The 22,778-nt window shown below is 36.4% G+C and overlaps 1 protein-coding gene across 1 annotated transcript; it reads left to right on the top strand.

Moving 5' to 3' along the window:
- Nucleotides 1–3,061: 3,061 nt before the first annotated feature.
- On the top strand, nt 3,062–19,918 carry prkcha (protein kinase C, eta, a). Its single transcript, XM_052573130.1, has 14 exons — nt 3,062–3,910; nt 8,058–8,121; nt 8,774–8,927; nt 9,487–9,521; nt 9,626–9,708; nt 9,964–10,093; nt 10,205–10,338; nt 10,609–10,749; nt 11,238–11,411; nt 14,698–14,852; nt 15,689–15,827; nt 17,648–17,836; nt 19,157–19,303; nt 19,409–19,918. The coding sequence occupies exons 1-14, from the start codon at nt 3,560–3,562 to the stop codon at nt 19,652–19,654; spliced, it is 2,142 nt and encodes a 713-aa protein (XP_052429090.1). The 5' UTR covers nt 3,062–3,559; the 3' UTR covers nt 19,655–19,918.
- The last annotated feature ends 2,860 nt before the right edge of the window (nt 19,919–22,778 follow it).

The raw sequence follows: 22,778 nt of genomic DNA, 5'->3' as shown, positions 1-22,778 counted from the left end.
CCTGTCACTCTTTTTAAAATCATCTCTACAAACACTCACTCCATCATTCACTCTCTATTTCTTTCTCTGATTTTTGTTTTTCTTCTTTTACGCCCTCCTGCCGCAGCTGTTGCCATTCCCAAACACTGAGTAATAATACCAGCCAGAAAACACGCACTCACACACACTTTGGCCTTTCACCCATAAATACCTCACCCACATCTCAACGAGTCGCACGGCCTGACAGAGTAGCAGCAGTTCAATAAGTGAGTAACTGTGTATGTGTGTGTTTGTGTGTGTGTGTGTATAAATGAGATTTGGGAATAAATTTCAAACTGTATATGGGAGCTGAATTTGACCATGTGTATTAAAGCAAGGATGCATTAAATTGATCAAAAGTGACAGTAAAAACATTCATAATGATACATTTTTTAAAAAGGTTTCTATTTCAGTTAAATGCTGTTCTTTTGAACTTTATGTTCATCAAATTATCCTGATAAAAGCACACACACACACACACACACACTTTCTCACTTGCAAGCATCAAAAATATTGCTAGTTCTACTATGGTTTATGGTATGCTGCCTTGTGACCAGACACAAAAACACCAGAGGCCCACTATACACACACATGTCCTGAAATGCACATTTACTGTGTTCTGAACACATACTCACACACTGGATAACTCAGAGTGCATGAACTGCCAGATTTCAATAAGATCTCTGTGACCAGAACAGTTCTGCTCGTCAAAAAAGCCCGAGTTTAAACTCTCCCACACTGCGCTCCAGGTGAAAAGGGCAGTTCTTTAATGAAGACTCAGGAGGGGGCTAACCATGAAGAACATTATAGGTGATTTGGTGCTGAATACATGTTTTAATACTGCTTCATACCACAAAAAAAGAGAGAGAGAGAGAGAGAGAGAAATGCTGAGAAGGGCATGACAGCTGGAACAACAAAGTCAGAGGATAACTTATGGCAACACTACAAAGCCATCCATTAGGAACTGGACATGTACTGTACGTTTGAAAAATAAAAGTAGGCCTTATGGTTAAATAATTAAAGCTGCAGTAATGTTGAGCATTAGCTCCTCCTGCTGGCTAAGACTGGTGCTACACCAGAATCACCACCAAAGCTGACCATCCCATAGAACAGTTCATCACCTAAGGTCTGAGATTCACCATATCACCATAAGACCACTGACACCGGACAGAGAAGAGTGTTTGGAGTCTTCCCTTTGAATTTACACCAGCTGGAAAAGAGATAGAGAGGGGTCAAAGGTCACATCTGAAACCAGTGAGCCTTTCATCTCATGACTTTATAAATCTGGAGTAACTCAATCAGAGCCCACACATACTCAACCCATTTTGTTTATATATATATATATATATATATATATATATATATATATATATATATATATATATATATATATATATGCATATAAATTCAAGCATTTATTCAAGCATGTGTGCAAATTAGACTATTCAATACATAACTTGTATGAAAATAAGACTAATAATGATTATGTAAAAACCTGATTCCAAAAAAATTGGGAAATTGTACAAATTGTGAGTAAAAAAGGAATGTAATAATTTACAAATCTCATATTTTATTCACAATAGAATATAGATAACATAGATGCCTTTCAGAGGTCAAGATGGGCAGAGGATCACCGATTCACCCAATGCTGTGATGAAAAATAGTGGAGCAATATCAGAAAGGAGTTTCTCAGAGAAAAATTGTGAAGAGTTTGAAGTTATCATCATCTACAGTGCATAATAATATCATCCAAAGATTCAGGCACTGCATCACATACAGGAATGCTACTGTAATGGAAATCACAACATGGGCTCAGGAATACTTCCAGAAAATATTGTCGGTGAACACAATCCATCGTGCCATTCACCGTTGCCGGCTAAAACTCTATAGGTCAAAAAAGAAGCCATATCTAAACATGATCCAGAAGCACTGTTCTGTGGTCAGACGAATCAAAATGTGAAATTCTTTTTGGAAATCTGGGACGCCATGTCATCTGGACTAAAAAGGACAAGCACAACCCAAGTTGTTATCTGCGCTCCGTTCAGAAGCCTGCATCTCTGATGGTATGGGGTTGCATAAGTGCGTGTGGCATGGGCAGCTTACACATCTGGAAAGGCATCATCAATGCTGAAAGGTATATCCAAGTTCTAGAACAACATATGCTCCCATCCAGATGTCGTCTCTTTCAGGGAAGACCTTGCATTTTGCAACATGACAATGCCAGACCACATACTGCATCAATTACAACATCATGGCTGTGTAGAAGAAGGATCCGGTTAGTGAAAGAAAACATTTGGCGCATCATAAAGAGGAAGATGCACAAAGAAGACCTAAGACAGTTGAGCAACTAGAAGCCTGTATGAGACAAGAATGGGACAACATTCCTATTCCTAAATTTGAGCAACTTGTCTCCTCAGTCCCCAAAAGTTTGCAGACTGTTATAAAAAAAAAGAGGGGATGCCACACAGTGGTAAACCTGGCCTTTTCCGAACTTTTTTGATATGTGTTGATGCCATGGAATTTAAAATTAGCAAACAAACAAATAAAATCAACTTATTTTTCCCTTAAAATGATACATTTTCTCAATTTAAGCATTTGATATGTCATTGTATTCTGAATAAAATAATGAAATGTGAAACTTCCACATCATTGCATTGTGTTTTTATTCACAATTTGTACAGTGTCCCAACTTTTTTGGAATCAGGTTTTTAATATATTCTCTTTATATATGTATTTATTTGTTTGTTTGCTGATTTATGTATATAGGCATTTAAAAAGCTGATTATGTTATTTATTTAATGTACAATGTATTGCACATTTATCCAAAGTACATTTATATTAATTATTTGTTTATAATAACATCAAATTATAATTGCACATTCTTTAATACTTAAATAATTTTATAATTCTAACTAATGCATTCGTGAAACTCTTGCTTTCGAAAAAGTCTGCCGAAAGGTGGCGGTGTTTCTATGCTCTCAACCGAATTCCGTTGATGCAGACAGGTAGGCTACTACAAATATGGTCCACTCTTGGCTTTGTTTAAAGAAAACTATCTGGACCGTTTCTCTGCAATTTCCTCGGCGCCCAGCCGCTCAGTTTCTCTGGTTGAAATAGAGCACTTAGAAGTTTTTACACCAAGGTTTGTCTGACACGGGTCCAAAGTTCAGCAAATATGGACGGACTGTGAAAGTGTCAATGAAAACTTTGCAAAGGCGAGATCGTTATAACTTGACTAACGGATAAAACTGAAAGGTTTAAAGACATAACAAGAGAAAACACGTATTTTTGTGACTGAGTCCCTTGAGGGAGACGCGTAATCAGGCGTGAACTCCTCCACTTCCCCATTCTGCCCCCTCGGCTCAAGTCCTTCCGCAAAGCAGGTGTTTCAAACAGCGCTTTTGTTTCAGATGCACAGGCTTTTAACTGATGTGCGTTTGTGCATTTACACTTGCCCATTTGAGTGATATAATGTCTAAAAGTCACTAAGTCAGTTAGGCTAATAGGCTTAGATTTGCTAGGCTCGAGTTTAGAGGACACCATGAAGTTTAACGGGTATCTGAAGCTGCGCATCGGCGAAGCGGTGGACCTGAAGCCCACGACCACCTCTTTGCGACACGCCGTGATGTTCAGCAAGGCCAACCAGACCATGGACCCGTACATCGTAGTGAAAGTGGACGAGTATAAGATCGGACAGACGCACACCAAGCAGAAAACCAACATGCCCACGTATAACGAGGAGTTCTCCGTTAACGTCAACAACGGCAAGCAAGTAGAGCTGGCCGTTTTTCATGACGCACCGATTGGGTACGATGACTTCGTGGCCAACTGCACCATCCAGTTTGATGATCTGATGAAGAGCACGAACAGAGAGGAGTCGTTTGAAGGATGGGTGAGGAATGTTTACCATACAGCCGCTTTTCCCTCACCTGATCACACACTGCGTCTTTCTTAAGTATTGTGAGAAATTGTTTTGGTGGAGATTTGATTTGACACTTGACACTTTGAATCATATAGCCTAGGTTGAAAAGTTCTGAAATTACAAGTTATGTTTGCTCTGATGGGGCAGGCAGTGAGCATCTCTGGATAGAGTTGTTGTCCTATACAGAATAGAGGTGAGATGATGCTGATGTTATTATTATGCATCTGGATGGCATTGGAGACATTTGTGTTTGTAGAAAAGTGCATGTTGAAAACAAGTCCAGAATGCAAAGCAGTATTTAGTACAGTACTTCGGTGCGCACTAAAGACGAATCACATAATGAAAGACAGTGATGGACTATAAACTGTCAGCATAACTAGAATACAAAATAAAAGAGTCTGGTGAGTGTAATGTTATTTCAATGTCTGTAACTTTGATACAATATTAGCATATTTGCAAATTATAAATTAAATAAGTTTCGAAATCTGATGGTTTTAATATTAGAATTAAGTAAATTATCATCAGGTACAAAGAACGCCATTGTTACAATCATCCCCACTTCCAGGAAACTTGTAACGCTATTTGAAAACATGTTAATTAAACTGTATGCATGATTTTATTATGGTTATTGAAGTTACTCATTTAAAGTAATTTTCATCCCCCATCTCCATACCGCACACTTATCAACCTGCTTTTAATGTGAAGCAGTTTAATAACAATTATAAGTATATGTTAAACATAGGCCACACCAGTTTGGTTTATTAGCTTGTTCTATCACAGTTGTGGCAAATGTGGCCTGTTTGATTTTTCGCACTCTTTGTGTCTTGTGTTACAATTCTCTTCATCTGCAGAGTTTTTTTTTTAAATGTCTCTTTAGATGTTTTTTTATTAAAAACTAGCGTTACGAGTCATGAAAAGCTTGTGTTATTTATTCAGTTTAGTGAAAATCTGCCTATTTGGGTTGATGGTGTTCATGTACAATAGTGATTTCATCCCGGTTGCTCATTTCTAATTGGCTGAACTGGTTTTACACCACTACCTTATTTCCCCTAAACCTCACACTGTTGCTTTTGTTGTATTGTGTTGTATTCCTTTTCTCATGCTTTGTTGAATTGCATTGTGTTCTATTGTTTGTCTTGTTCTCTTGTGTTTTTCTTTGTTTAGTCTCTTTTATTTTGTACTATTGTGTTTTTTCCTTGTGTGTGAACAGCATCCTGGTTATGAGTGTTATCATCCCCACCATCATCAGTGTGGGTTCACACTTACACCCAACGGTGCAACAATGCTCACTGATCCAGAATCAGGAATTTGACTGCAGCTCTAGACACAGATCCTGATGCATGATCAGAGGTTAATGAAATCAAGTCGGGGCTTAATGCACAGTCAAACAACACTATTTGCACTCAGAGTTTGAGCTCTCAGACTTTCCGTGGGATGGTTGCAGCTAAGACCAGCTGAAAATCTAGCTCTGCGGTTTTAGCAATCATCTGGGGTTTAAGCACCACAATTTCCATGTCTATAACACTGCCTTCAGAGCTAGTTCATGTAAATGTGTTAACTCAACACTGCTGAAGGGTCACTAGGACACAGTAGTTCTTAAAAACTTGATGTCAGCTATCAGTAATCAGGCTGAACATGCACATGCCAATTGTCTTGCTTATCCTCAGCAGAAGTGGTGAAGGTCTTCTTGTAACCTTATTATTCAGCCCAAGTACTATTAGTTCTCCTTTCCCAGAATGGTTATGCACAGGGACATTATTTTTAGAGTGAACATCTTGTTTTTACCGTACGTGTCCTGAGCATTTGTTCATCTATTGAACAGTTATATGAAGATGAACTTTATTATTAGCCTCAAGGCTATTTTAGCTTCAACTTATACTGTATGTATTAGGAAAAGTGCATACTTTAAATGACTGATTTTTTAAGTGTTTGTGTAGAAATGTTTTAAGATGTAATCTCAGTTTTTTTGAGTTCAAAAACTGCAATGCACAAAATAGAATAGTTCGTAGAAAAAAATAGAAAAGTAGTTTTAGATGGAAGTATGACATTGATTAAAATGTCATGTAAACTATGCATGTAAGCATCTAAAATACAAATATAATACCGTTTCATCTATGTTTGTTGCAAAAAACAAAAAAACATTTAAAATAAGTCAGGAAATGTTCAAATAAGGATTACTGTTTAAAATAAATGCTGTTTAAAGCATTTTGAATCCTGAAAAAAAGTATCAGGGTTTCTATTAAAATATTAAGCAGAACAACTGATTTCAACACTAATAATAATAAAATTAATGTAATAAAACAACAGTTATGTTTCTTGAGCACCAAATCACGTGTCACTGAAGACTGGAGTAGTGACTGCTGGAAATTCTTTGCCATCATAGATAACATGTTGAAATAAATCAAAACATTGTATTTCCCAATATTACTGTTATTTTAATATTTCTGATTAAATGAATGCTGCTTTGGTGAACATAAGAGACTCTGAAACATTTTTAAAATCTTACCAGCCTTAAACTTTTAAAGGTTATTGTGCATCTGATCAATTTCTATTTGGTTCCAGATGAAATTCAGAAGACTTCTGAGATACATGGCCTCATTTTTATTTATTCTGCAGCTGCAGGTCACATAACCGCTAATTAATAATACTCTGATTTCATTCACTGGGATGTGGGTGTTTTGTGCCAAGTTTCAGTTTAGCTATTTGTTTCTGTGAAGAGCCTCAGGCTTTTAGGACAGATGGTATGTGAAACCTGCAGTTCAAAACAGCACACACAAGTAAGAGTGGGTTTGTGTTTTTATGAGCTTCCCTGTATGGGAACTGCCTCTAGGAATCAAGCAGTTTCTATTATGCTATTTTATCAGTGAAAGTAGCATCAAAAGTATATAGAAATTGAAGTTGTGTATAGGAGATGGTGTATTGACACACACTCCGTCAGTCTGAACTTTTCTGCTTTCAGTGAAAATGAAAGGAAGTATGACTGGTTGAAAAAAACATTCCCACGAACTATGTTGTAAGCTGCTAAAGCAAAATAGTTTAAAAAGAACTAAATGAATCTAAATTAATTTAGTCGACAAAGAAAAGTGCATAATGTTTGCTAATTAAGGCTAATCATTTTTGTATGTATAACCGTGTTCTGTAAAGAGGTTGTTAGAGCTGTTTTGCTAATTATCATCAGACTTGTATTTAGACCACCACCAAAATGAGTGACAGGTAGAGAGCTTTTCTGATTGGCTGATCTGGTTGGCCACTCTCTTGTTTCTACAGTTTGCTTGCAATATTTCTTCCATATAGTTTAATTCTTTAACCCATGATTCTGTCGTAACACATAGAGAAGCTAACAGTGTTTAGCTTTGTATGACATGCGGGTCGACACACGCCCACAAAGTTGGTTTTCTACAGAGTTTACCACAGGCTCATAAACGCCCCCCTTTTACTTCTTTCTGTCTCTTTCCATTTCTGAGTTTGTCTTTCCGTTATCTCTCTTCTCTTTTTGCTCTACAGTGATCTGTAGTCCAGCTCTAATATTTCACTTCTGCCTGACATCATTTACATTTTCCATGGTGTAAAAGTGTGACTGCCGTGGACGTACCAGTGGGTTGTGTGATTGCTTGTATTTGGCAGAGACGTCATTTTTAATGTGCGCATGTTTGCCTGAATATATATCTTGACATACAAAAATGTCATACATAAAACTTTACACAAACTGAAAATGCCATGGAACTTCAAAAGTGCTTCCTGAAAGGCCTGATACAATCATGGGAAATCGAGAAATCTTGAAAGGTCACAAAAGTCGTAATTTCCATTGTTAATATCATTTATCTAATTATGTTCAATTGTTAAGTATTTCTTTCTCAAGAAACTACTCTTACTGTCACAAATAAATGCGAAAATTTGAATGTATTATTAGTATGAATTTATTCAACATTTTTATTCCATTCATTTGTTGGTGTTGTTTGATCGTTTTGATCAATGTACTAATCTTCAAATGTAGAATATTATAAAAAATATATACAAAATTAGTACTTAAACTTTGAATTAATTTACATTGAAAATTTGAAATAACTTTAATATTCAATGTCTAGAATAATATCTTTCTTTTGTGTGTGTGTTGCAGGTTGACCTTGAACCTGAGGGTAAGGTCTACATCCTGGTTAGTCTCACAGGTACATTTATAGACGGTGAGTCCCACCTCTCTTTACTTTTTTTGTTGTTGTTCTATTTGTTTTAAATCTTTTCATGCAGAAGTACAAATTTTATCATACATTTTAAAACATCAAGCATCATTTGACAGTCTGTATGACTTTATTTTTGGACTGAAACAAAGGCGTATCGAGAACACACGGCCTGTTTTCATAGCAAATGATAGAGTAAAAAATTAAAATATACAACTCTTCTTGATTAATCGCACTGTCTAGGCCACAATGGTGGAAACGCATACATGTACTAATACACACAGTAATTTCTTCCACTTGCTGTTGAGATATCTCTAACTAAATGTTAACATTCTACCAGACTTGTCGACACATGCCAAGAAACACTAAGCCATCTTCAGTCACAGTTTTTTTTAGACAGAGCTTCTGTCAGAGCATCTTATGCATGAAGTGTATGCGATGTGCGAATCGCACACCCGCTGTGCATGGGCTGTGAAGCTGGCTTCCTTTAAAGGCCTGTGGTTAGGCCTGCAGAGAATAGACTAGAAACAGGGGCTCCTAATCGGTCTCTCTTCCCCCTCACAGAGTCAGCAGAATGTTCCATGGCATTACAGGAAATACCTATGTATTGTAAGAAGATCACAAAATAATAAAACCTTTTCTGTTTTTCTGTGTTTAGATGATGCTGGCGGAAACACGCGTCCCTTTAAAGAATTTAACCGAAAACGGCAGCAGGCAGTTAGACGAAAAATCCACCAAGTAAATGGACACAAGTTCATGTCTACCTTCCTGAAGCAACCAACGTTCTGCTTCCACTGCAAAGAATTCATATGGTAGTGAACGTTTGTCACATAAATGCTCACCTTTTCTATGAAACTTTCTTGGTATCTCTCCACTTGAAGCCTTTATGTATAATGCATTATAAAGGGCCATTAAAGGCACAATGCATTATAATAAGTCATTGTAATACATTATATTTTGTTGTAAATACTTAGAACTAAATTAAAAATGCATAGTGTAACGATTAATTGATAATTGTTATAATGATTTTACTGTAGTAACAATTATTCATTTGATTGCAAAATGCATTATAAGGTGTATTACGAGGCATAAATAATGCATCAAAACTTCTATAATGCATTATATACATATAAAGGCTTTAAGTAAAGTGTTGCCCCTTTTTTAATAACTCATTTTTGTGAGAGTTTGTGAGAAAGAACTGCATTTTGCATTGTATGAAAAACTACTTTTCTAAAAAAAAAAGAAAAGTTTATTATTCTAATCAAAAATTGAGAAAAATATAAATTACAGTGTAAAAGTGTTTTACATTTTGTATATAAATGCTTGAAGTGAGTGGCTGGACAAACTTTGTTTTTTGTGTTTTTGTTCCAGGGGTGTTTTTGGAAAACAGGGCTACCAATGTCAAGGTAAGTGTACACTCGGTCTGTTTAATAATCGACATTATCTATGTTTAAATTGATTCAATTATAGGTTATAATCAGCTGTATGTGTTTCTGTCTGTGCTTGTTAGTGTGCACCTGTGTAGTACACAAGCGATGCCATCAGTTTGTGGTTACAGTCTGTCCACGCATGAAGAAACCTGCCAAGGAACAGGTAATGCACGCAATCCGAACCCTAAAACGTTTTCGTAGTACATCTTTGTCTGTCTGTGTGTGTGTTTTCTGTGGACAATTTTAGAAATTTAGGTCATAGAATTACTGTTAACACATACAGAGACCAGTTGGTGAAGTGACTTCTGACTGTGCCATAAAAACACAGATGTCATTTCTCCACCTGCTGGTCAGAAATAGAATTGCTTACATTTTCTGCTGTGTTTTTTATTCTATGTTCTGTTGCTTCTTTTTACAGACTACAAATCAGGGTTTCAGTATAAATGTTCCTCATAAGTTTAACATCCACAATTATAAGGTCCCTACCTTCTGTGACCACTGTGGCTCTTTGCTGTGGGGCATTGTACGGCAAGGATTGCACTGCAAAAGTACTTTTCTCACTATCTGTCACCCATCTTGGTCATAATTAATATATCCATCAGTTTTATTTAAACTGTTTTGTGAGGCTCATCTGGTGTGTTGTGTGTTTACATCTGTAGTTTGTAAAATGAACGTCCATATCCGCTGTAAGGGAAATGTTGCCCCAAACTGTGGAGTCAACAATGTAGAACTGGCCAATAAACTGGCAGAAATGGGCCTTCAGCCGGGAGGACTGACCAAACGCAACTCAATGGTAAATACACACGTGCCCTCAATCTTTTCAAATGTAAAATATGTGATCTGTCTGTGTGTTTAAATCTCTTTGTTTAAGTTTAATGTGCTTTATTGACATAAATGTAATTTTTCTAGGTTGCATGTACTGAAAATGGGGAAAATTTTTAAATTTTAGTTAAGTAAACTGAGAAATGATGGGAAGTAGCACAAGACCATTAACAGAACAGTTAATACTGAAAGATAAAATGTACTGAAAGAGTAAAAGTCAAAATATTGTCTCTCTTCTCAGGGTCTTTCAGGTATGGACGCTCAATCGCGTGCATTGAGTATGAGACGAGATCGAGGAAAATCTAAAAAAGAGCCAAGTCAAAAGCTGGGGATCTCAAACTTCACACTCCTGCAGGTTTTGGGAAAAGGCAGTTTTGGCAAGGTCTGTGTTTAAGACTGTTCCTCTGTAAATAAGGTCCAGTATGACTGTGTAGCACAATGAATGCAGACTATTTGTTACACAAAATATTCACACAATTTCAATGTGAATGTGTTTAGGTATTACAAATGATTCCAATGTGAATGTTATATTCTTATTTAAAAGGAATCACATGGTACAGTAACTGACCTGTTTAAAAACTATAATATGATATAATATGGCAATTATTATGTTAGATTGTTAATATTATATATAATATTATATAACTATCAGATACGTTTTTATTTGGTGTACTTAAAAAATTATATGCTCTGAAGAAACAACAACAAAAGAACATTGGATTATTGCTGTGCATGTGACTTCTAAATCGTGTGATAGTGCACTGTGTTGTCTCATATTATGGTGAAAATTTTGTGCTAGAAATACAGAGTGAATGCAAATTAAATGAAAGATGCTTCCCAAGTCATGCTGTTGGTGTTGTGTGTAAATAGGTGATGCTGGTCCGGTTGAATGGTTCAGATCAGGTGTTTGCAGTGAAGGTGCTGAAGAAAGACATCATACTGCAGGATGATGATGTTGAGTGCACTATGACAGAAAAACGAGTGTTATCCTTGGCTTCCACTCATCCGTACCTCACTCAGCTGTACTGTTGCTTCCAGACACCGGTGAGGAACACACACATCACAGATTAACCTAGTTTAATTTATGTATATAAAATGGGATCATTCTGTATATTCTGTTCTTTAAATGAGAGCATGTGGCCCTCACATCATCAGTAGGGGGCAGTAGAGAATTAAACACTTTATGCTTCATCAAAATGTTTTCTCTGTTGCTTTCTACTTTGCATTACTTTCCTTTTGAGAGAGCAGACCCAGATCAGATCAGAGGTCTGCTTTAATCTGCTTGTGTCGTGTGTTTTGCTTGAAGTCTCTAGAATTGAGAGGTCAGCGCTGAATCCCTTAACGTAGCTTTTACAGTCTTATTCCTGTTTCACACTGGATGCGGAAGCAGAGCAGGAGCAGCGAGGGCCCATTCTGCTTTCATACTGGCAGCGTTTGTCGCACGCAGCTGATCCACGGCTGATCCAAGTATCATCACTTCTGTCGTATTTTCCAGCGTTCTCCTGCGAACACCAATGCCATGTGCTTTGATATCCCACATGAAAAAATACTATAGTGTTTTTGAACCATACTATAGTAAAATGTATTATAGTGTATATATTGTTGTATTTACAACACTTTGTTAATGAATGCTACAGCATACTGTAGTATTAACTATAGTAAACTGATCAACTGTAATAAATACTGTGGTATTCTTTAGTTTTTATTACAGTAAACTGTAGTGTATTGTAGTATAATATACCGTATAGCTGTAGAAAACTTAGTACAGTATTGGTAATTTTTTATATTACCATTGTTGTTACATTACCACAGTGACTATAGAATTACCACAACAAATGAATTCAAGTAATTTACTATAGTATGGTTCAAACGTTAACAAATGCTTCTAGGTTTATTCAATTAACAGACCTTTGAAGTTTGGGCAAAAACTTGTGGAAGTGATGTTTTCTCGTGCATTTTATTTTTTAATATAGTTATTGTGAAAACAAAACACCTCACTTACGGATTTTATGGTGGAAATTGTTATTTTTCAAGTTAATCAGGTAAATTTTGATCAAGAACAATACACTGTGGCTTTAATTCAGTGTAAGCGGTACAGCAAAAATAGACTCGGCGCCCAACTGATCGGGGCACTACCGCTTCTGTTCTACTCCTGCCACGTGATGCCATACCACCTCTGCATGCGGTTTGAAAGCTCTAATCTGTTAACATGGGTGCCAGAAAAAATATGTGACATGACACCAGTTTCACACCACACACGTAAACAGCACATATTTTTTTACAACGCCCTATTTTCTGTTTATTTTGATAATGTTCAATAAATTGCCTATACTGTCCTTAAACTGTTATTATAAAAATATATTTTAAAAGACAAAAACTAAATAAAAAGTTAAGATTCTGAAAGCATTGAAGGAGATCCCATAATAATTTAACATAGATTTACAGTAGTAACAACAAATTATATTTTATGATATGATATGAATAATATCATGTTTTTAAATATGAAGGTTTCATTATAAACATGGTGATTATCTTGTCAACAAATGGAAATGTCAGTCATCTATTAATTATCATGTTAATTACTGTGCCTTTAGCCCCAACAGTAGGTGTGCTTTTTATATTCTTCTCGTTATAAAAAAAGAAAAACTGTTTCTTTATCTTAAACCAAACTGGGAAGCATTAAGAAGACCTTTTGCCTCAAAATATATTCAATAATTTTTGCGATTCACATTTGCTAAAAATATTAGATTAAGCACAGAATCAACTACACGAAAACATATCACTGCTAGGAGTTATTGCCCAAACTTCAAAGGCTTGTTTAAATGATTAAAACTAGAGGTATTTATTAATGTTAAGATAACTTTTTTTTTAATCATGAAAACTATATTTACAACATGTTATATACACGTGACAGAGGGAAACACGGCCACAATATAAAGTATGCTGCCCGTATCAAAGCACATGACAGACAGTTGTCGGAGAACACCTGAAAAACGTCACCTAAATGAACGATACTTGTCTGTATTTGCTGTAAACAAGCCACGGTTCAGCTCTGCACATGCACCCTTTTTGCACTGCCTCTGCTCTGTTTGCACATCTAGTGTGAAACCGGTGTGAAACCAGAGCCAACTGAAAACATGCACACTTACAGTAGCTACAGTGTTTAATTGAATTACCTTGAGTGTACGCAAGTTTTTTGAAAGCATACACTCAAACACTGATTGCAAAATGATTTGAAGACTTAGATTTCATGTTCTGTCCAGCAGAACAGATCTGACATGATGACCTCTCTGGATTTATTACTGCAGAGTCAATGTGATCATGGATGTGCAGGAACATCCTCAAGGTCTTGCTGATGTATGTAGTGTGTTTGTAATGAGGAATGGAATTTATGAACCGGTTTGTCTCTGCTCCTTCACAGCCCTGACGCACACAATCAATCTCTTAACCCCCCACACGTGAGCGACATACAAAGCACACTCGTGACCCTCTGGGGCCAGGTTATGTTAGATAGCACTGCAACATGGTGGCAAAAGTCCTGCAGTGTGGGGGACTGTTGCACAGTGAATGTGCATGTCGGTGTTTGTTTATGTGATGGATGTGGTCAGGGCTTTTTGATGATCCAAATCTTAGCTTATTCTGGTGAACAGCCACTCGCATAGACAGGAAGAAACTGTCTGAGTGATGAAAAGCAGCCATCCACAGTCAATTTAGTTTTTTTTTTATGTGACATTTAGTGGAAGATAAATTTGAAATGGAACGTACCACAGTAACAGATTGGTATGAAAAAAAATCATCAGTCTCTGTAAATGTTTGTAAAGAAACGCAAAAGAAATTAGTAGCAGTAAATGCACACTGTTCTTATTGTGGGCATCTTCCCCCATCTTACACAACTAAATATTTCATATTTCACAAACTGAAAATCATTGCATTTCACAAGCGCTTTCCTGTTTTGTGTGCCTCATACGGTCAGTAAACCAACTGTGGGTGGTCCCTGGGTGTGCGGTCTGAGTTTAAAGCATTGGCTGTGCTGAACTCAAACAGGTACTTAGTGTTGTCAGTTCAAACTTATGATGCACTTCGTTTCAGATCACCTTCCAACCCTCACGATCCCATAATCCTGTGTTTCCTGCAGTCTTTTTCACTTGACTAAACAGTATTTATGTTTCTGCTTCGTCTGTCTCTCCCATAAATCTTCTAATGGCTGTGACATGATTGGTCAAAAGCCTCCCTGTAAGGAGCTGTATTTCCTGATGTTTTAGGTGGTAAGCTGGTGTTTGTTGTTGTCTTTTAACTGAATCTTTATCTTAATTTCCTAATCCTTTCACAGGAGCGTCTGTTTTTTGTAATGGAGTTTGTGAATGGGGGAGATTTGATGTTTCACATTCAGAAATCCAGAAAGTTTGAGGAGAACAGAGCCAGATTCTACACAGCGGAGATCACATCTGCTCTCATATTCCTCCACAGCAAGGGAATAATATACAGGTTAGACAGACAAATGCACTCAAGCCAGAAAATAAAAGGAAATTTCATTTAAAATGAAACCTCTGGTATCATTTACTCCCCCTTATGGTGTTCTAAACACGTTTGACTTTCTTTAATGGAACATGACAGGTGCAGTTTAGCTGAATGTTCAAGCTGCCATTTTCCAAACTGCTGTCCTGGATCTACATCAATATTCATTCTCTTGTGATGTTGGATGAAGTAGAAAAGTCAAAGGAGTTTAGAACAGCATGAGGCTGAGCAAATGATGATAGAAATGTAGTTTCTCGATTTAACTATTCCTAAAAGTGTGTTTTTTCTATATTCTCTGAAGTGTTTTCCTTTCTCTTCTCGTTTTAATTGCCACTTCTCTGTCCTCTGAGCTTTATTAACACTATGAGACTGATTCTTACCTCAGCATTTCCATTATTACAAACGTTTAGCAGATAGACCTTGAAAGCTGCAGTGTAATACTGCTTTGACTTGAAAACAACACTGGCACAGAAGCAGAGAGCAAAATAGGAGGTAGCTTACATCAATTCTCATAATAGAAAAAATGGCAAAATATCAGCATTCATGCAGTTCATGCAGTGGACTGAATATGAATGTATGACAAAGTAAAAGCATTATTTTGAATGTGTTTGTGTCAGAGGAAAGCAATCATTTTGACATAAAGTGCCATTTGTAATTTTTCTTTTGGAAAGATTATAATGCAGGTTTTCATGCAGAAGTGTTTCACCAAGTAAATAAAAAAATGTATTAACATAAATCTCTCTCTCTCTCTGCCATAAGGGACTGAATCTGGGCATATTATCATGTGTGTATATGTATTATTTCAGGGATCTGAAGTTGGATAATGTTCTGCTGGATAAGGATGGTCATTGTAAACTGGCAGATTTCGGCATGTGTAAGGAGGGGATGTTTGAAGGTGTTGTCACAGGCACCTTCTGTGGAACCCCAGACTACATTGCTCCAGAGGTGAATCAAACACTCCACCCATTTAGTGGTTGTCTAAAATCCACTCAAAATTATGTATCCCAAACTTTAAGAAGAATCAGAAGTTGTGTGCTGTATGTGTCAGTTGAATTTAAGCATGACCTGTCAACTTCCAGTCACATTCACTGCAATTATTAGTTTCAACACACATAACGGTTCATGTATCTTTTGGTCATTTCATATTCTACTTTAAAAAAAAAAAGAGCATTGAGAAACAGTTTTTATATTTTTGATCATGGGTAAAAATGAGACTATGCTTTAATATTTGTTTTTGAATGTGTGGGCAGTGCTGAAATGCCCCTTTTATCCCTTCTGTACTGCACTGATAAGCAGCAACTACAGACTCAGTTCATTTTTAACAGGAGAGAAGTGGCAGCCGAGCCGAATTTTTTTACATAACAGTTTCATGGGAAAAACCCAACCCCTCATAAATTATAACTATTTAAAATAAAAATATTAAATATTCCAATATTTATAATAAAATATTATAATAATTATTTATAATAAGTCTTTAATTAAGTTTTCACCATAATTAGTCTACTGCAATTCTTAAATCCAAATTATAGGATATACTTTCGAATTATGAACTGAATTCGCAAATTCCATGGATGATGACTCTACGAATATAGTGTGGGTATAACCACATTACAGATAATGAGTTCAGATGGGAAACACTGCACCTCTTGTTGGTTTCATATGAATTACATAAACATAAAAGTATCTTTTTCTATTTAAATTGTTTCTTTTAGACATGTCGAGCTTTCTATAGACATGGTTCTATGTCTGTGATGCATGAGACTGGTTCATTTGACAACAGAGTTTTGTAACGTTTTGTTGTTATTGAGGGTGTCTTACAACCTAAACTGATGGAGCTGAAGCTTTTATCAGGATGCGGGTTGTGATCTACCAACCAGAGAAGTGCAGATGTGCACTCTACAAGATAAGCTTCAGTAGCTATTGTTTGTAATAGCAAATTAAAACATGTTACTTGTGAGTTTTTTCTTAAATAGGCATAGAATAAAATGAGTTGGGCAGGCTAAAAATCAGTAGGCTATTATATTCCATGTCGTTGTGGATCACATACAGTATCATTCAGGTGCATTTGCATAAAGTCATTTCTGTTTTGTCAATAACATGCTGCAGCCATGAAAATATATTATGTATATGTTTTATCATGTAAGCGCCGCTAGCAAAGAATCCGCAGGACTAAAAAATTTGGCTCAAATGCCGCTTCCCTCCTGTTGCAAATGAAGTAAGCTTGTGGTTGCCACATATCGGTGCAGTACAGAAGGGATGAAAGGGGCGTTTCAGCGCTGCACCACACATTCAAAACAAATATTTAAGCATAGTGTTCATTTACACATGAACAAAAATAGAAAAATTCAGCAACATTTTCATTTACTGTTTCTTAAAATGAAAAAAATGAAAATCAAAAGGTGAAGTTTTAACAAAATTACATAGAATTACAAAAACTTAAAGCTTGTTTTAACAAAATTACATAAAATTATTAAAACTTAAAGCTGTAAATATATCCTAATTCCTAAATATTAATAAGTACTATAATAGCATATAAATGGTACTAAAAGAACTCCTCATTCACACCTGTGTTCTTTCAGAATATAATATAATATAATATAATATAATATAATCAGCAATATTGTAGATATGAACTGCTTCTTTTGGTGTCTGTTAGTTTTTGATGAATGGATAATCTATGGAAGTGCGTGATGAGTGTGGAAGTGTGTGTGTGTGAGAGAAAGAAGGCAGGATGTCCTAAATGTAATGTTTATATGGTCCTACAGATCCTTCAGGAGATGCTGTATGGGCCGTCAGTTGATTGGTGGGCTCTCGGTGTGCTGCTGTATGAGATGCTTTCTGGCCACGCCCCCTTTGAGGCAGAGAATGAGGATGACCTTTTTGAGTCCATCCTGACTGAAGAGATCATCTACGCATCCTGGCTCAGCACAAATGCTGTGGACATACTAAAAGGGGTGAGCTGTTTGCTTAAGAGCCCTGGAGTCATACAGACATGAACTGACTTGAATAGAACTGTGATTGCTTATCTGTCCTGATTGGTGGGATGCATATGGTGTGAATTAAACTCTCAGTTCATGCAACAATGAACATCAGTAAACAGTAAATACCTCCCATCTGATCTCTCTCAGTTCCTCATGCTCCTCTTGCATAACTATATTTAGCCTCGATCCACAATCCACTGCTATCACATGACTGTAGCTAAAAATAAAAACCCTTCACATCAAATGTACACATGCACACAACCCCCTGCTCTTATTCTTTAGTGTTTGCACTCACTGTGAGGAATAGTGAAGGAGATTTACTGCCAGTAATAATCCTGAAGAAATTTTTTTTATTTATTGAAGGAACAATAAATTCCCAGTTTAATCTGAAAATTCCACAACACAATGTCACGATATTTGCCTGAGATAAAAAAATCTTTGGGTCATCCAACATGACCTTGACCTACAGCAGTCAGAGAATAGATCGATAGAGTGGCTCAAAAGCATTCTATTTTTGGAATAGCAGAACCCGCTCCTGTTGCACAGCTGTGGTGTAGACAGACTAGACACGAACAATTGTAAGAAACAATGGACAATATACCGTTCCATACTGTTTTTCAGTTTTAATTTTTTTTTTTTTTCAGCATCGGCCAATATTGGATATTTATTTATACATTTAATTAATCCACATTTTTACATACAAATTAAATTTGCTGCTATATAACACTCTCATAAAGTTAATTCTGATATTGGCTATAACATGAACATAGCTATTGGTTTAACTGGCAGAATCTTAAAATCGTTACTATTGTTATTATCCTTTTAAAGTAATTAGTCGATGAGGTATGGTAGCCAGATGTGCTTCCTAATGGGTGTCAGATTTACCTAAAGAGAGTGTGTATTTGTGTGTACACATGCATGTTTGTTTTAGATGCCTATAGGAGGGCAGGATTTGATTTGATTTGATCTGATTTGGTTACATTTGATACCACACATTGATACTCTAGACACAACCTCCCACTAGCGACTGTTGAGTGTTATGTCATACACATTCTCTTAGGAATTGATTCTGATAACAGATGTGAAATACTGTAGGTTTAATCTCACTGTGGAGATTTAATAGGATTCTCAACATTCAATAGATTAAGGGTTCTATCATATTTTTGGTTGGTGTATTCCTTTTCAGTGATGTAAACTGATATATCTTGTGTGTATTAGTTTTTCGCATTTAAAGTTAGAAGAATGTTTGATAGACATATGCATGACATCATTTTTTGGCTTTATTTTTCGCAGTTTCTGACCAAGAATCCATCCCGTCGTCTGGGTTGTGTGGCTGCCGAGGGTGGAGAGAGTGTTGTAACCAGTCACCCATTTTTTACAAGCATTGACTGGAACAAACTTAACCAGCGAGAGCTTGAACCACCTTTCAAGCCCAGAATTGTGAGTTTTAGATGTAAATGTTGAACTAAATATTAATAATCAAATTCATTAGAAATGTAAATGCAGATTTATTTATATAAATATATTTTCAAATCGAAAATCCAGAAAACTGCGGAAGATGTGAATAACTTTGATCCTGACTTCACCCAAGAGGATCCTACTTTTACGCCCATCGATGAGTCCATCATCCCATCCATCAATCAGGACGAGTTCCGTGACTTCTCCTTTACTTCCCCTGAACTGCTGAAAGTGGTTTCAGATTTGCAAAGCAGTGCTGAAGAAATGTGTGATGTCATGAATGAACAGAACTCAGGAGAATTCTGTAATTTGATAGAACCAAATAAATTGTGACAATAGAAACTTGCAGGAGCAGTTTAAAGAAACACTTGAATACCATTGTATTGAAATCGGTTAAAGGCTTTTTGGATTTTTGGTCTTTGCCTAAGCTATAAGATTATTTTGACCTACGCTTATGCTTTTTGAAATACATTTTTAATGGAAACTCTAGTTTTGTAAGATACTTTCATATGTTTTTTTGTACATCTGTGCTGTTTGTTGTTTTGTTATTACATTTCAGGTCAGAATTTCACCCATGATTAAACACTGGCATCTTTAGACGTGTTTTATTTTTGAGAAAGGCTGCAGTATTGAGTTCTTTGCGTTAAACCTTTTCACCTTGTGACTTCATCAAAAGACATCTCCCCTCTGTTGTTCTGAGGGTTTAAAGGTTAACACAGTCAGGGGAGATGTTGACCAGTTTATATTGAGGGCAGTTTCTCTTGATTTTTCTTTAATGTTATTCATTTGGATTTTCTCAGTCCGAGCAGAGTGAAATATCTGTTGGTGTATGCTTTCGTGCCTGTTCATATTTGGCAATGATTTCACATTATTACTTTTTGTGTCTGTAGGAGTGTGCAAAAAAAGTTTGTAATTTCAGTCAAACACAGTTTATAGTATTCTTTGCTGGTTTGAGAGACCATCTAAGACCAAGTTTTTGACAAGTGTTTCCAAATTCGTATGTCAGTTTGTTACATTTTGCCAAATTGGTGTTTCTTGAAAAAGTCATAGTACAACTTTTGTCATTCTGTCAATGCGAGATGCAACACAAATTCCTGACAGTAAACTGATGTCCCATTCTATTTAATATACTCTACATGCACTTGTGCTACTTATTCCATGAAGGTTGGGTCCAGCGGTAAAACAGTGTCACACAGGGTCAAGAACTCATTTTAGGCAGTTTTTTTTTCCATTTTCCATTCTTCCAAGTCAAATGAGAATGAGAAACACTATTCTCATCAACTTAAAAAAAAGATTAAGATTGCCTGCTGATTAATTTTTTTTCCAGGGTGGAGTCAAGCTTTGAAGAAAACATTATACTAATGACAATCCTGTTTTTAAATTTATTTTATTTTTTAGATTATTTGTCTTTGCCCTCTCTCCCTGAACATTATTCCCCTGCATCAAAGAAACGGGGCTGTTAATTTTTGCCATATCATGCTTGCATTTGAATGGAGGCAAACAAGATTAGCAACAGATCTTTGGTACTGAGTGAGAAAAACATTGGAGATGTCATGGGAGATCCCATTAAGCAACTTGCCCTTACTAGTCTGGCCCTGCCCCATGCCTTCCTGGAGAATCAACGTCAGCAGCCCACTTTCCTGTGGGATACTACAACCCTGAAGACTAACAAACAGAGAGCCATCTTATGCGCTTAGAGCCATTTACACTCTTTGGCAATGCAGGGGTAGGCGGAAATCCTTGAATGGTCAAGGATACTCTTTTGTGGAGCTTGGATTACTCCTCTTATTACGGTCTATTACACAGTGGAGTTTCCTGATCCTTCAATGCCAGTTACCACAATTATAATCTATTTCCATCTTTTGCCAAACACATCTCTTGTGTTGTAGTCCTTTGTAAACACCTGTTCACTGTGGACACTGGTGATGATTTTCTTCCCAGAAAAGGTGCAGGCCTAAAATGGCTGATCTCTTCATATCAGACCATTCATGCTGTGAGATTATTTTGTTCCCTGCATTACTTGTTTTTTTCCCCTCACTGCAGTATGCAATACAATTTGTGTTATATGTCTCCAGTTTTGAATGGTTCTTTCTTGACTGCTCATGCTGACAGCCCTATTTAAGTGACCAAATATGGTACATTTTAGGGTTTATTTTTTTAAGATGTATTGCTTAATAATGAGGCCAGACTTTATATATATATATATATATATATATATATATATATATATATATATATATATATATATACTATTGTTCAAATGTATGGGGTCAGAATTTTTTTTTTTCAAAGATATTAATGTTTTTATTTCTATTAAGGAGCGTCTATTGAGCAACAAATCAGCATATTAGAAGGATCAAGTGCCATAACACAAATAACTTTAACAGTAGTGTGTCTGTAACATTAATTTAGATTTTGAAGTATCGGTCTCTAGCTTTATTCCTGCAGAAAGAAAGGATTCTCCTTAAGAAACAGGCTATAAACATGCATTCAATATCTTGGTTCAGAATGCATGTCAATGTAGACTAAAAACAATATGACATACTGTATGGCCCAGATTTATTTGTCAGTTTGTGTACTGGCGACAGACTGCTGTCCACCCTGCTTTCATCTAAACTGTTATAAAATTAGCCCTCTGTAATGCGTCCCTTAAAGGCCTTGGTGACAGATCAGTTTCCAGCCATGCCCAGGTCCAGTCGGCCATAATTACATTTTATTGATTTCTCTTCTGCCCGTATGGATACCCTTTAGGATGCAGTAAATCCATTTCAGTCTTAGCACCACTTCAGCTCCAAAACCTCGTCTTGGACTGATTGTGTTTATTCTATTGATTTCTGTCTTGATAAATGAAGGGTTGTAACAATTAGATCAGGATTCCCTTGGGTAAAAAAGACATCAAGACTTCTTCAAATGTTTCATGTCATATACTCAAGTGTGTTTCAAGTGTGTGCAAACAGTGCTTCAGCTTTAGGCCAGACCTTTAATGTCTCTCTTTATTGCGTAATGAGGCTTGACTAAGCAATAATACATGCATGTGTGTGTGTGTTTGAATTTTTATAGATCTTTGCATGTTTCTCTGATCATTCTCTTCAAAGTCCATTTGTGTCCATTCAGCCTCTGCTGAGGGATGAAGAGATCATCTCTGAACAGGAGGATGAAGGAGATTATTGCAGATTAGAGTTGGCACGTGTACATCTGCTTCCCTCATTCATTTACAGCAACATCACAGTTCTTTACCGCAATCCAGCAGTGGCAATGCTAATAAATTGGAAATGTAATTTCGCAGAGACCCTTTGATCCAAACACAACGTATAATAGACCTGGCAGGAACTGAACAGCAAACTACACAGGAGCAAATGTTTCCCTTAAGAACACAGTGGAGATGGAGCATGGCCTTGAACTCAGTTAGCCTTTATGTTTGCTCTCCTCTCAATATCCACTGGATTCTAATAAGAAA

This window comes from Carassius gibelio, chromosome B13 (assembly GCF_023724105.1).
Source record: "Carassius gibelio isolate Cgi1373 ecotype wild population from Czech Republic chromosome B13, carGib1.2-hapl.c, whole genome shotgun sequence".
NCBI lineage: Eukaryota > Metazoa > Chordata > Actinopteri > Cypriniformes > Cyprinidae > Carassius > Carassius gibelio.
Note: the sequence above shows the minus strand (reverse complement) of the source record. Positions and strands in the feature narration are given on the sequence as shown.

What these genes read in the sequence shown, in the direction of transcription:
- prkcha (XM_052573130.1), top strand. Translation starts at nt 3,560, where the DNA reads ATGAAGTTTAACGGGTATCTGAAGCTGCGCATCGGCGAAGCGGTGGAC. An exon ending in CACAGGTACATTTATAGACG is followed by an intron (nt 8,122 to 8,773) that starts GTGAGTCCCACC and finishes TTCTGTGTTTAG; the next exon opens with ATGATGCTGGCGGAAACACG. An exon ending in GCAAGGATTGCACTGCAAAA is followed by an intron (nt 10,094 to 10,204) that starts GTACTTTTCTCA and finishes TTACATCTGTAG; the next exon opens with TTTGTAAAATGAACGTCCAT.